At 32.6% G+C, this 15,641-nt stretch overlaps 1 protein-coding gene across 5 annotated transcripts in view; it reads left to right on the forward strand.

Moving 5' to 3' along the window:
* MAPK10 (mitogen-activated protein kinase 10) overlaps nt 1-15,641 on the forward strand; it is a 332,407-nt gene that overhangs the window by 259,043 nt on the left and 57,723 nt on the right. The window contains exon 9 of one of the 5 annotated variants that reach the window (XM_036853896.1): nt 7,531-7,602. The exons of the other annotated variants lie outside the window; for them this stretch is intronic. Coding sequence (XP_036709791.1) covers nt 7,531-7,602 — 72 coding nt within the window. The remainder of the gene's footprint in view (nt 1-7,530; nt 7,603-15,641) is intronic. 5 annotated transcript variants of the gene reach the window in all.

Consider the following 15,641-nt stretch of genomic DNA (forward strand, 5'->3'; position numbering starts at 1 on the left):
TTGAGTAGAATTGTTTCATTAATTTTTATATGAAGTTATTATCATTTTGTGATTAGAGCTTACTACCAATAATAAAGGGATCAGAGCATTGAAGTAACTTCACTAGGCCAGGATGATCAGACACAAGTTTGGGGGCTGATGGAGCTTATTTATAGGGAGAAGAATCATACCAATATTTTAACATATTGAAATGATTCCAGCATTTACTGGAAGTAATATCAAATTTTAGTATATGATAATTTATACCTTGACTACTTCCAAGATTCTTCAGATACTTAAAAAAACAATCTAAGTGAATAATTCACTTAGAATTATTCAGAGTAATTTCTGTTGAATTTCTCTGACGCTGAAAAATTATGTTATAATACTCTATCATCATAATCAACATTATTCCTCTCTCTGAACAGAACTTTTTAATGCTCCTTTTTTAAAATCTGGACCCTAAGTAAAAGTAGTAAAACACCTTGAAAAATTGGGAAATCTTATGAAATTATCATTGATGACCGAAGTTTTAGCTATTTTCCTGTGTTAAAATTATATTTAACATTTTGCATTTTGAGAAACATTGTGTGGATTTATTGACTATTGATACGATTCAGATGGTATCACAAGGTAGTTTCCTGATGACTAAATGTGTTGGCAACCTACATACATAAATATTTTACTTTTTTACTTTTACTTTTATTAGTTTGTTAGCTTTTTTAATATCCAAAGGAACATTTATAAAGTGTTTGTTTTTCTTGTGTAAAGAGTTTCTTAATTATATAAACATACACTATTATACATTCAATTTTCATTATGGTTTTATGATTAAAACCTATTTCATAGCATATATGCTGACAAAATATATAGTATTACTAATAATTCTTGGGCCCATGATGAATTTCAAGCCAAAGAACAATAAATATGCCAGGTCCATTATTTTATTTACATAGTCCAATGATCATATAAGAGGCATCAGTGACTTTATATTTCATTAAGATTTTGGTTTTTTTAATAATAAATTGTAGTAAAACAGTTTTATGATACTTCCTTAGAAGCTTTTTTTTGTTTTTTGTTTTTTTAAAGGACTATCTAGTTCCTGACTCCTTCCATCCACTCCACAGCCCAACCAGGGCATTCTGTTTTCTTGATTACTGAAGTCTCATATAATACCAGTATAGTTTTCATATAATACCAGTTCTTTCTTAAACCTGCTTCTTTTAAATATATTATTTCTACCTTATTTTTTCCATTCTACTTCAAATGGTAGCACCTTTTTTGAGCAAGGTCTGTGATATTCCCTTATTTTGAGTTCTGGCCAAAGTTCTCTGGACCTGGGAAATGTTAAAAATAGGCACACCATATTCATTTGAAACTTCTGGACCTCAAGCATATTATCTCCAATTAAAGCTGACAGATTGCTAAAACACTGCCTCTTGCCTTTCCCTCGGAGGACATGAGAAATTTCAGTTAGAAAGAAAAGGATGTACATATAATCTTTCCAAGGAGCCAGGTTATTAAGGAACAGAGAATGATTTGCCAAAAATATATTTGAAGAAATGAAGAAAACATCCTCAGATTAACTGAGTATCATATCTTTTCTAAACTTGAACAAATGAAAATTAGGAATAATCAAATTAAGGTGAGCAAAAATTGGAGGTTGTGGATTATTATATCCATCTAGTACAGATAGATATTCTTAATCCTTCTTCCCTCTTTGAAATAACTCTGCTTACTTCCTAATAAACTTTTGCAACTAATACATTGCTATATTCTGCATCTTCTATCTAATATTATGGTAGTACAACATTATCTCAAATAATATATAATTTATGACTTTAAATAAAATTGGGATGTAAAAATTAGTCATTCTTTCACACCCATAAGCAAATTGCCAATAATCACAAACATTTGAAAAAATAAGACAATTTTTTTTCTTTGTATTTGCTTAAAAGAATATATTTTCACCATGAATTTGTGAATACTCTTCTCTATTATTATTACTTTGAGAAAATCAGAGTAAGTCGGGAATCACTAGAATGGGAGCTGGAGATTCTGAGGTTATCTGAACAGATGGGAGGAGGAGAGAGTTATAAGAGCAAAATCCCTCTCCCAAGAAATTTAGAGTAGGCCAGAATGTAACAGAGGGTAGGATAAGGCATGAAGGTGATAAAAGAAGTTGAGAGAAATACACAGAAAAGGGGCAGAAAGTGAGGGAAGACACAGAGAACAGACTTTGGGGGTGGAACAGAAGGAAGAAATTGAGGAGATGGAACTTGACTCCTTGATGCCTTGGAGAGGAGCTATTAAGTGACCATGGACAAAGCTCCACTAGGACTGCTGGGTCCCCCAGGAGTCTCCTGTCTCCGGGAAATGGATATAGAAAGGTTTAAAAGCATATTATTTTTCCTTATCCCTCTACAGTTCTGTAGGCAGAGTACTGAAAGATCTTTAAAAATAAGGTGAACTATTTGAGGGGGTAAAACTGCAAACAACAAAACACATTCCTTAGTCACTACGTGTTCTATTCCATTCAAACTGTCCTTGGCCTGATTGGTCCTTAGGACAAAGTTTGTGAACAGTGATACCTATTGTGGGACTCTTTCTCCCTTCAGCAGTCAAATGAGTCTCCAGCGCATAAGGGCTCCAAGAACTTACTCTGGTCCTCTTAGCTTTAGTCATGTGACATCTCCTACCAACTTCAATTTACTTTATAAAATACCTCCTTTGCCTGCCTTATAGGATGGCTGTGATGATATCATTTGATACATATAAAACATTAGATGTTTACAAACATACACATACCTTTAAATACCTTTAAAAGATAAGGAACTTCAGTTTTTATGGTATGAAGTTAGTTTGGGGGCACTCCGGCCCAAATAACCTTCAAATTGAATTAGATAAACTATAAAAAATAGAAATAACCAAAAGACCACCTAGAATAAAAAAATTTCTCAAGTGATGAGAAACCAAAATTAACTGTGAATTAGACAGTAAAAGGAAAGAAAATGAATAGTTTGTCACTTACTAAAGCACTTCTTCAAGTTGATGTGCAGAATGAAGTGAGGATAATTACCCGAATCTTCAGGGAGCTTGTAATTAATTTGGTGATAATGTGAGACATTCAGAGCCAGCATTCACTATTTGTTCATCAGAACATGAAAAGTTTAAAGAAAAAAAAATTTTTTTCAACATCAGGATTTCTTTAAATTCCTTATTTGTGTACACTGCAGAATTACACGATTTTAAAGATGACAATTTAATATTTTGTTGCAGTAAATAATTGTTTGTCTTTTTATAAAAGAATATTTTAAAAATTCATTAGTCTACAGTTTTATTTATAATTTAACATAAAGCTAAAGATTTTCTCCTCTGTTGTAAGTTTAAATGGATTTTCTTCTGTTTTGTTAAAAAAGCAAATCAATGATATGACGTTTATAAAATAAAGGTTAGTCATTAATACGATGCCATAGAAGTCATAAAGAAGGAAAAGCAAGTTAAACAGGTAGTCTCAAGGAGAAAATCTTCCTGTTTCCTGGAATTAGAATATTTAGCATTGTGTTCTGTGAATGTTTTTTTATTTTTTTACTGAGATTCACAAGTGCAAAGTAGGTACATTCACAGTTTAGTTATGCATATCAGTAGCCTTTTATAATTCCATCTTTGTGCTGAAGTTTAAAACAATGTGCTTTTGTAAAATATCTAATTAAATTTTAACTTTTAAAACAAACTTTTCAAAGAAATGATGTTCAGATTTTAGAAAACCATATTAAATCTTCTTCGTATTGTACTTTGAAGTATTCGTTGAAAGAAAATTTATCAAAGCCCATTGTCTGAATCCTATGCTAAATAAAGATATAATTAGGTTAAGGAGAAAAGCAGTGTAGTCTCACAATTGCGTTACCAGAGCCGCATAATCTCCTGGATAGGAAACATTTGCCAGGTTGCTGGTTAGAAGCTCACATAGTCCAAAATATATTTCATCATAGATCACAATCCAAGCCACTGGGGTGTGGAAGTAGCAGTAAAGTGCTTTCTTTATTTAGATTTAAACTGCCACGACCTATATTATATCATTTCTATCACTTGGATAAAGTATAAAAAAGATAATTTAGTATAATCTAATGCCTGACAAATAATACACTTGAGATTTTCTCACCTAGAAAACTTATAACCATATTTTAGTAACACCAAAACTTACTTAACATTCCTTCTAAGGAAAGTGACTCAGTTTCTGCCTGTCACAGTTGCAAATGAATCTGCTCTCTGCCTCTGGGAATACTGATGATGAGCGGGGAAATGTAATGAATCAGAACCATAAAAGCAACCAGAATTCTACCTCGGCAGCATTAGTGTACAAAACTCTTATGGAGACCCAAATACCGTATCAGACTGTCTCAGAAAGCATCAAAATCCAGTTTCCAACTGTGATTGAATTTGCCAATTTCTTCTAAGGTCTATTCACAGTCAGTATTCATTGGAATATCTTGAAATTTTCATAGAATAATCCAGTTTCACCCTGATAAGCAGATATGCATATTAGATGAGGGAAGGCTTACTACTACCCCTGGTTCCAACAAGATTTATTATCAAATTCTTTTATTGCCTATTTCCTGTTTTAGTTGTGATGACTAATTAATAAAATTTGATGCAATGGCTTTCTCTTGAGAAATCATCCTGTCTTGAGTAATAAAAATCTATATAAATTCATGTGCATATACTCTACTTTTATAATTTATAATAATAGGGCTTATCATTTCCAGGCACAAGGCTTAGCATTTCCGTGGCATAAGCATGGATAGTCTGTAGGAATAGTGAATCGTGAGGGAACTTAAATGGAATTTGGAAATTGAAGAGATTTCCAGGGCATTATTACTCAGAAAAGATACATTAAATAAAGAAAATGGAATTCAGTATATTCATCAGTAGTTCAGATCTTGAGTTTATATATCTCTGCATTATTTTTATGTGAAAGCTTTGTGATCTATTGTCTATTTTAGCTTCTGACATGAAGATAAGTTTCCAAAACTGTTCTCCTTTTACTTTGAAATATCTGTATCCAGCAGAGCCACACAAATGAGAATGGGGAGATATAGCAGTTATTAAACCAACAACAGTCTAGAACCAACTGAGACTGAAGCAATACCAGGACTAAGAGTCCATGTAGGTCATCTGTTGTTATTGTTGTTGCTGTTGTTTAAAGGCATAGGTGAGGGAGAGTGAAAATCAAGGGATTTTAGTCTGAAAGATGAAAATTTTCCAGTTTTAGAAGAGTGGCTGGAGATCATAGATTATATTCACATATTTTAAGATTATTATTTGGATTAGGGAACAGGGTAATTCCTGTTTAGATAATGGAGAGAAGTTCCATAGAGTCAGCTGTGATGTGGAATGCCTTTCTAAGTGGTTTCAGCAGTGAAAAGGATTGCCCAGTGAGTAAGCTTTCCTCATTGGAAAAATTTCTTAATTATATATATAAATACAAGATACAGTATAATATTATATAAATATAAAATAAATGAGCCTTCCCTATATATATTTAATTCCAATATATAAGTTATATATGCATATATGTATATAATTTATATATGTATATATTTATACACATACTTATATATGTATATGAATATAATTTATATATATATATAATACATGATGATACATAACTAACATTTATTGAGAACATACTATGTACCAGGCAGTGTGGAAGGCTCTTTACCAGGCATAATCCTTTTACATCTTAAAAAAAAATTTACATGATAAATACTGTCTATCATCCTCATTTTAGAGGATGAAAAGAGAGATGAAGTAACTTGGCCAGGGTTATACAATTAGAAAGCAATGGAGTTGGTTCTGCAGCAGAAAAAAATGAGTTTCTGCCAGAGATAACATAGAAGAGATATTTTTTGCATTAAATAAAAAATAGAAATAGAAGTTTTCTAACTAGCAGATAGGTTTGTGGCAGAAATAGCCTTTTCCAAATGTTTGGATGCAGGCAAGAGAAAACTTGCTTACTGAGTTTATAGCTGTATAATTTTTTACCTATCTCTCCCACAATATCTATAAAAAATAGATACATGGTAAATAACAACTTAGACTGGTCACTTTGGACAGTATGATAAGAATATTTGCAATTCAAAAGCAAATACCGTTTCAGAGATTTTTTTTTCCCCTTTAATCAAGTTACTCACAATACCAACCTCTTGTGAGACAGATATTATCTGGAATTACAAATGCATTAATAGTAAAGGGATGCACAACTGTTTGCTCTATCTTTCCCTGATATTTTTGCATGTCACTTGCTTTCCTAAAATGGAAGCAAAACTAATTTGCTTCTCTGGGTATGCTTATCACCTTCAAAGCTGTAACCATTTCTTTGCAGTGATCACTCTGTTTAGATGTTAAGTCAAACTTTGGAAACTTCGAGTTTAACCTGACTGAGATTTTCACACTGGAAAGAATCTTATGAGGAATTCTGTAAGGTTACTGCCAAATTACAGATGTAATTTGAAGAGTAACTGGTGCAAAATTATAGTGTGCTGCTGCTATCCTAATGCCTTTCCCTATTTGTTCCCCCTCAACTTCCCTTATTCTTCTAGGTTATTTTCCCCCATAAGAATGACCTACCTTTCTTTCTGAGTTTTAATAGGAACACGTGAGTAACCGAGTATAGTTAAAGAGAGATTTCACTTTCTTGCTTCCCCATTTTGCCCCTCCCTGAGTATCCTCTGCCCTGCTTCCTGGTTTTAAGTTCTGGACGATAACTGGCAATAGCAGAGAGACCACTGTAATTTCACCTTGAATTCCAGGTTTCTTTTGATTCACAGTCTCAGAAGAAGGGTCACCTCTTTAAGTCATGTTGTTCATTTCATGTCAAACCACCTTGTTTTGAAAGCCAACATTTCTTACCATTATAAAGCAACTGTGCTTATGAGGATAAGACGAGGCTTCCAGTTTAGAAGCATGCTCCTTTGATGGGAGTCAATGAAACTGAACCAGCATATTCCAAACACTCATTCTTGGACTGACATTTCACTTCTGGAAATTTATTCATATTTATAAATAAGAGTTAGTGTGTTTTATAAAAGAAACCCTTTCTTCTGAGGTTGCTGGCAGCTCAGATTTTCTTTCTTTTTTTTCTCCAAGTATAGTATACAAAAGAATGAAAGAAAAACCAATCTGCATGTTTCCCATATTAACACAATCTAAAATAATTTACAATACAAATCAGTAGGATTCTAGCAGATGAATGCAAATGAGACCTTTTAAATCAGAAACTAAATTAATCATTGAATTATAATTGCAAAATAATATTATCATACATTAGGTGGCATTGAGTGGCATTGTTAGTTCAGTTACATAGCAGAAAGGGTCCTGACATTCTTGTGTTCTTCCCATCCACTGTTTTAAAGCACTGTAAGACTGGCCTCTTATCCAGTCAGCAAAAGGTCAGACTGTTGCTCCATGGCATGGGTAGGCAAGTGTTTTCGTTTATTTGCTGTTCTATTCCTGTCTTCTTGTTTATCTTCATTTCATTTTTGTTTTCAGTTGACATGTGGTCAGTAGGGTGCATCATGGGAGAAATGATAAAAGGTGCAGTGCTGTTTCCTGGCACTGATCGTATCCTTCTTAGCAGCCAGTGGTCTCTATGGGTATCATTCTCAATCAATTCCTTTTGGTGTCCAGGACAATACTGCTGATGGTATATTCTCACTGCCCTTAGAGGGGTTCTGGAGACTCCAATGTCCAATGTTTACCAGCTGGCGTTATGGTAGGGTAACCTTGTCTCCTAGCAAGATCTTATGTGGATAATACAGTATCAAATATGGAACATTCAACATGCTATCCAAAGGTCTGCCTTAATTCAGTCCTATGAAATTAATGACAGTGATATACTCTTTACTGTTTTTTGCTGTAGATGTTTTAAAATTAAGTTATATTCATAGCTAGATAATAAATGACAAAATCTTTTAGTTAAAGATTAAATATTTATGCTTTTATATCATAAGAATATTCACTTGGCATGGAAATCTTTTATCAGTTAGATTTATGTGTACTCACAAATGTAATAGGTTTATCATTAACACATAATCACAGAGCATTCATATGAATTTCATTTTAAAATTGACCTTCTAAAATTATTTTTCTCATTTGCTTAATTTCTAGGAATAATAGCTCCATTCCTGCTCTTATTTTCTCCACATTATTAACAAGTACAATAACTAAAACCTCATTAATAGTAATGATTATATGAAATATCTGAAGAGACCAAATTTACATCACTTGAATAAGTAAAAGTGATCCTCTCTTAAGCAGCTAATAATTAGCAATTAAAGATTCTAGAGGCTCTGCAATATTAAAAAGATATGGATAATGTGATTTAGTATACGGATTTATAATAACTTATTTTCTTTAGTTAGTTAAATATCCTCCTACATGCAGTCACTTATGAAAATATTATGTCCTCACCATACTAAAGATAAAATGATCATTACTTAAATGATAATTCAAAAACAAAATCAAGCCTATAATAATGATGTTTTAAAGTATAATTAAAGTAAATCTAATTACTAATATTATAGCCTAATCATATTATAATTAGCCATTTGCTCTGAGGATTAATATATCACATATATATAGTTGCATACATATATTCTCTGTATGTATTAAAGGACCAGTTTACAAAATGACCGAGTTAGGCACTCAGTTTTTGTAGAATAAAAAACTTAACCTGAAATGTTTTGTTTAGTTAAAAATAAAGCTGCACTACTTTTAATTCTATTCTTACTGAAAACTTTTTTCTAGTTTTATATATGACACACATTTATTTCTAAAAAATTTATGTCTATATTGCAGTATTGTCTCCTACATATGCATTTTACTAAGTAGCATCTATAAATTTGCCACATTCATGTTTATGTTAATGCTCTTTAAAAGTATGTTGGTGTAACAAAAACTAAATTCCTTCAGATTTTAAACAAACAGGATTTCTTTGATTCCCAACGAATTATAAACTTGAGTTTGGCCTTTGAACATGAACATGAAACAGTTCTTAAGTTTTGGCTAATTTTAGACATTTGATAAAAATAGACTCAGTCTGTTAACTCTATACTCTTTGATTTTTCAGAAGTTCATTGTGCTTGAATAATTGATGACTGAAATGAATTATTTGCCACCTGTAAATTAAAATGATTGATTTTCATTATTTTTCCTACATTTTCTATTAAAGAAAATCAAATCAGATTTCCACAACTGAGTTATTAAGTATGCATTAACATTTCTTAGAATCCATTTTTTGGAAGAAGTTGCTTGGTTATCATTTCTCAACTTGGGTGTCAAAATCCCTTATAAGTAAGCCTTTGGATTGCTGCTAATGTTAAAAAGTCTCATATTAGATGCCTTTTCAATACTTGAGCTTGATATTTTTATATTGGGTCATTTCTGGAGCATTTGTGTAAGGATACATTTGTAAATATTTTGAAGGGCAAATGGGAATTATTTTCTAAAGCGTCTTCTCTCATTGTAAGATGTGGTCTTTTCACGATTTCAAACATGTAGGTAAGTTTAAACCAGTACTTTTCAAGCAAACAAATTATGAACACTGAGTATCATAACGTTAAGCTCTTAAAAAAATGCAAGACAGATTACTTATTTGTAAAAAATTCCCTATTATTAAATATGACTTTTCTGAAAGTGACAATAAAATCATATCTAAATCTATTAGATATATAATATGTATAGTATACATCTATACAGTATATCATAGGGAGTCATATTATTTTTAATCAACATATCCTTATTTATATGAAGACATTCTCAAAATAAATGATTGATAAAAGTCCTTGCAGTATGAGCTATGCATATCTTCTTAATATATAAAATAACTCAACAGCAAAATTTAAAATATTAATAAGGTCTTATACCCTTTATCTTTTATGCCTAAACAAATTCAACACAGTATTTTTAGCATTGAGAAATTGATACCCCAAAACAGTTCATTTATATGCTATTTTATTAATAGATGTATTTTAAGATACATACTAATTGAATTTCATTCAAATTAAATGTGTTTAACTTTCTGCAGAAGAGTCAGAATTCAAGTATTGAGATACTTTTCTATTGGGATATCTCCTAATGAATTTCACCCTGGCAGACAATTTTACTTTAAAAATTACAAAATATTTTATATTATACAAGTGAATTAATATTAAATTCATAGCTTTTGAAGAAGATCAATAAAATGAACGAACATATACTACCACTCAGGTTAAAAAGTAGAACATTACCAATACCTTTGAACTTTTTTGTGTGCTCCTCCTCAATTATATCCTTTCTCTTCCTCAGAGGACACCACAGTCCTAAAGACATGTTTTTACAATCTCCTTGACTTTCCTTACATTTTTACCACATGCATACTTAACCCTAAGCAACATATTATTTAGTTTTATCTGTTTTACATATTGTACTATCATTATTTTGTGACTTGCTTTTTTTAAGTTAATATTATATTTTTAAAATTTATCCATGTTGATCCATCAGAAATAGTTCATTCATTTTCATTACTGTATAGTATTCCACTCTATGAATATTCTACAATAAATCCATTCTCCTATAAATAGACTTTGGAATATATTGAGTTTTTGTTTTTGCTTTCATAAACAATGAACATATGTCTCCTGGAGCACATGGACAATTTTCTTTATGATAAATGCATGGCCGCATAGGTGTGCACATATTAAACTTGACTATGTAACATCAGATTGATTTCCAGAGTAAAAGTATATAAATGTAACTGTCTACTCAACATCCTCACCAACTCTTGATATTGTCAGATTTGTTTTTAAATTTGTTAGCAATCTCTTGGATATAAAATCCTATTTCATTGGAGCTTTTATTTACATTTTCTTTACAAGCATCTTTTCCTGTTTATTGGCCATTAGTATTTCCCCCTTGGTAATACGTTTAAAACATTTTTTTAAACAATTTTTTTCTATTGTATTTTAAAAAACAGATTAGTAGGAGTTCTTTATTTATTCCAGTACCTAATCTTTGTCCATTTTATATGTTGCAAATATCTTCTCCCTATATTTAGATTATTTTCCCATTTTATTGTGTAGTGACTTTGGAATTTGGAAATCTGTTTTTATTTTATTTTTTTGTAGTTCATGTATTTTTATGTCTTATCTAAGAATCCTTTGATGCCTTTAAATTCTCTTGTAATTTTGCTGTGAATGTTTTCAAGTTTAATCTCTTATATTTAAGCCTTTAGTTCACTTGGAACTGATTTTTGTGTATGATGTGAAAGAGGGATTTCAGTTCCATTTACTGACTAGCTTATTCTTTCTTCATTGACCTATAAGTTTTCACATTTACGGGGAAGGTGTATTAGATTCTGGGCTCTATATTCTGTTCCACTGGCTTGTTTGTCTTTCTCTATACCACTACTACCCTTTCTTTCATTTTTTTTTTTTAACATCTTTATTGGAGTATAATTGCTTTACAATGGTGTGTTAGTTTCTGCTTTATAACAAAGTGAATCAGTTATACATATACATCTGTCCCAATATCTCTTCCCTCTTGCGTCTCCCTCTCTCCCACCCTCCCTATCCCATCCCTCTAGGTGGTCACAAAGCAACAAGCTGATCTCCCTGTACTATGTGGCTACTTCCCACTAGCTATCTGCTTTACATTTGGTAGTGTATATATGTCCATGCCGCTCTCTCACTTTGTCCCAGCTTAACCTTCCCCCTCCAAGTATCCTCAAGTCCATTCTCTAGTAGGCCTATATCTTTATTCCCATCTTGCCCCTAGGTTCTTCATGACCATTTTTTTTTTAGATTCCATATATATGTGTTAGCATATAGTATTTATTTTTCTCTTTCTGACTTACTTCACTCTGTATGACACTCTCTATGTCCATCCACCTCACTACAAATAACTCAATTTCGTTTCTTTATATGGCTGAGTAATATTCCATTGTATATATGGGCCACATCTTCTTTATCCATTCATCTGTTGGTGGACACTTAGGTTGCTACCATGTCCTGGCTATTGTAAATAGAGCTGCAATGAACATTGTGATACATGACTCTTTTTGAATTATGGTTTTCTCAGGGTATATGCCCAGTAGTGGGATCGCTGGGTCGTATGGTAGTTCTATTTTTATTTTTTTAAGGAATCTCCATACTGTTCTCCATAGCGGCTGTATCAATTTACATTCCCACCAACAGTAAAAGAGGGTTCCCTTTTCTCCACACCCTCTCCAGCACTTATTGTTTGTGGATTTTTTGATGATGGCCATTCTGGCTGGTGTGAGATGACATCTCATTGTAGTTTTGATTTGCATTTCTCTAATGATTAATGATGTTGAGCATTCTTTCATGTGTTTGTTGGCAATCTGTATATCTTCTTTGGAGAAATGTCTGTTTAGGTCTTCTGCCCATTTTTGGATTGTGTTGTTTGTTTTTTTGATATTGCGCTGCATGAGCTGCTTGTAAATTTTGGAGATTAATCCTTTGTCAGCTGCTTCATTTGCAAATATTTTCTCTCATTCTGAGGGCTGTCTTTTCATCTTGTTTATGGTTTCCTTTGCTGTGCAAAAGCTTTTAAGTTTCATTAGGTCCCATTTGTTTATTTTTGTTTTTATTTCCATTTCTCTAGGAGGTGGGTCAAAAAGGATCTTGCTGTGATTTATGTCGTAGAGTGTTCTGCCTGTGTTTCCCTCTAAGAGTTTGATAGTGTTTGGCCTGACATTTAGGTCTTTAATCCATTTTGAGTTTATTTTTGTCTATGGAGTTAGGGAGTGTTCTAATTTCATTCTTTTACATGTGGCTGTCCAGTTTTCCCAGCACCATTTATTGAAGAGGCTCTCTTTTCTCCACTGTATGTTCTTGCCTCCTTTATCAAAGATAAGGTGACCGTATGTGCGTGGGTTTATCTCTGGGTTTTCTATCCTGTTCTATTGATCTATATTTCTGTTTTTCTGCCAGTACTATACTATCTTGATTACTGTAGCTTTGTAGTATAGTCTGAAGTCAGAGAGCCTAATTCCTCCCTCTCCGTTTTTCTTTCTCAAGATTGCTTTTGTTATTCGTGGTCTTTTGTGTTTCCATACAAATTGTGAAATTTTTTGTTCTAGTTCTGTGAAAACTGCCAGTGGTAGTTTGATAGGGATTGCATTGAACCTGTAGATTGCTTTGGGTAGTAGAATCATTTTCACAATGTTGATTCTTCCAATCCAAGAACATGGTATATCTCTCCATCTATTTGTATCATCTTTAATTTCTTTCATCAGTGTTTTATAATTTTCTACATACAGGTCTTTTTTCTCCTTAGGTTGGTTTATTCCTAGATATTTTATTCTTTTTCTTGCAATGGTAAATGGGAGTGTTTCCTTAAATCTCACTTTCAGATTTTTCACCATTAGTGTATAGGAATGCAAGAGATTTCTGTGCATTAATTTTGTATCCTGCTACTTTACAAAATTCATTGATTAGCTCTAGTAGTTTTCTGGTATCATCTTTAGAATTCTCTATGTATAGTATCATGTCATCTGCAAAGAGTGACAGCTTTACTTCTTCTTTTCCGATTTGGATTTCTTTTATTCCTTTTTCTTCTCTGATTGCTGTGGCTAAAACTTCCAAAACTATGTTGACTATTAGTGGCGAGAGTGGGCAACCTGGTTTTGTTCCTGATCTTTGTGGAAATGGTTTCAATTTTTCACCATTGAGGACAATGTTAGCTGTGGGTTTCTCATATGTGGCCTTTATTATGTTGAGGAAAGTTCCCTCTATGCCTACTTTCTGCAGGGTTTTTATCATAAATGGGTGTTGAATTCTGTCGAAAGCTTTCTCTGCATCCATTGAGATGATCATATGGTTTTTCACCTTCAATTTGTTAAATATGGTGTATCACATTGATTGATTTGCATTTATTGAAGAATCCTTGCATTCTTGGGATGAACCCCACTTGATCATGGTGTATGATCCTTTTAATGTGCTGTTGGATTCTGTTTGCTAGTATTTTGTTGAGGATTTTTGCATCTATGTTCATCAGTGATATTGGCCTGCAGTTTTCTTTCTTTGTGACATCTTTGTCTGGTTTTAGTATCAGGGTGATGGTGGCCTTGTAGAATGAATTTGGGAGTGTTCCTCCCTCTGCTATATTTTCGAAGAGTTTGAGAAGGATACGTGTTAGCTCTTCTCTAAATGTTTGATAGAATTCGCCTGTGAAGCCATCTGGTCCTGGGCTTTTGTTTGTTGGAAGATTTTTAATCACACTTTCAATTTCAGTCCTTGTGATTGGCCTGCTTATATTTTCTATTTCTTTCTGGTTCAGTATCAGAAGGTTGTGCTTTTCTAAGAATTTGTCCATTTCTTCCAGGTTGTCCATTTTATTGGCATAGAGTTGCTTGTAGTAATCTCTCATGATCCTTTGTATTCCTGCAGTGTCAGTTGTTACTTCTCCTTTTTCATTTCTAATTCTATTCATTTGAGTCTTCTCCCTTTTCTTCTTGATGAGTCTGGCTAATGGTTTATCAATTTTGTTTATTTTCTCAAAGAACCAGCTTTTAGTTTTATTGATCTTTGCTATCATTTCCTCCATTCCTTTTCATTTATTTCTGATCTGATCCTTATGATTTCTTTCATTCTGCTAACTTTGGGGTTTTTCTGTTCTTCTTTCTCTATTTGCTTTAGGTGTAATGTTAGGTTGTTTATTTGAGATGTTTCTTGTTTCTTAAGGTAAGATTGTATTGCTCTAAACTTCCCTCTTAGAACTGCCTTTGCTGCATCCCACAGGTTTTGGGTCCTGGTGTTTTCATTGTCCTTTGTTTCTAGGTATTTTTTGAGTTCCTCTTTGAGTTCTTCAGTGATCTCTTGGTTATTAAGTAGTGTGTTGTTTAGCCTCCATGTGTTTGTATTTCTTACAGATTTTTTCCTGTAATTGATATCTAGTCTCATAGCTTTGTGGTCAGAAAAGATACTTGATACAATTTCAATATTTTTAAATTTACCAAGGCTTGATTTGTGACCCAAGATATGATCTGTCCTGGAGAATGTTCCATGAGCATTTGAGAAGAATGTGTATTCTGTTGCTTTTGGATAGAATGTCCTATAAATATCAATTAAGTCCTTCTTGTTTAATGTATCATTTAAGGCTTGTGTTTCCTTATTTATTTTCATTTTGGATGATCTGTCCATTGGTGAAAGTGGGGTGTTAAAGTCCCCTACTATGATTGTGTTACTGTTGATTTCCCTTTTTATGGCTGTTAGTATTTGCCTTATGTATTGAGGTGCATCCTATGTTGGGTGCATAAATATTTACAATTGTTTTGTCTTCTTCTTGGATTGATACCTTGATCATTATGTAGTGTCCTTCTTTGTCTCTTGTAATAGTCTTTGTTTTAAAGTCTATTTTGTCTGATATGAGAATTGCTACTCCAGCTTTCTTTTGATTTCCATTTGCATGGAATATCTTTTTCCATCCCCTGACTTTCAGTCTGTATTTGTCCCTAGGTCTGAAGTGGGTCTCTTGTAGAGAGCATATATACAGGTCTTGTTTTTATATCCATTCAGCCAGTCTATGTCTTTTGGTTGGAGCATTTAATCCATTTACATTAAAGGTAATTTTTGATATGTATGTTTGTATTACCATTTTCT

The sequence above is a fragment of the Balaenoptera musculus genome, chromosome 5, assembly GCF_009873245.2.
Source record: "Balaenoptera musculus isolate JJ_BM4_2016_0621 chromosome 5, mBalMus1.pri.v3, whole genome shotgun sequence".
In the NCBI taxonomy this organism is placed as follows: domain Eukaryota; kingdom Metazoa; phylum Chordata; class Mammalia; order Artiodactyla; family Balaenopteridae; genus Balaenoptera; species Balaenoptera musculus.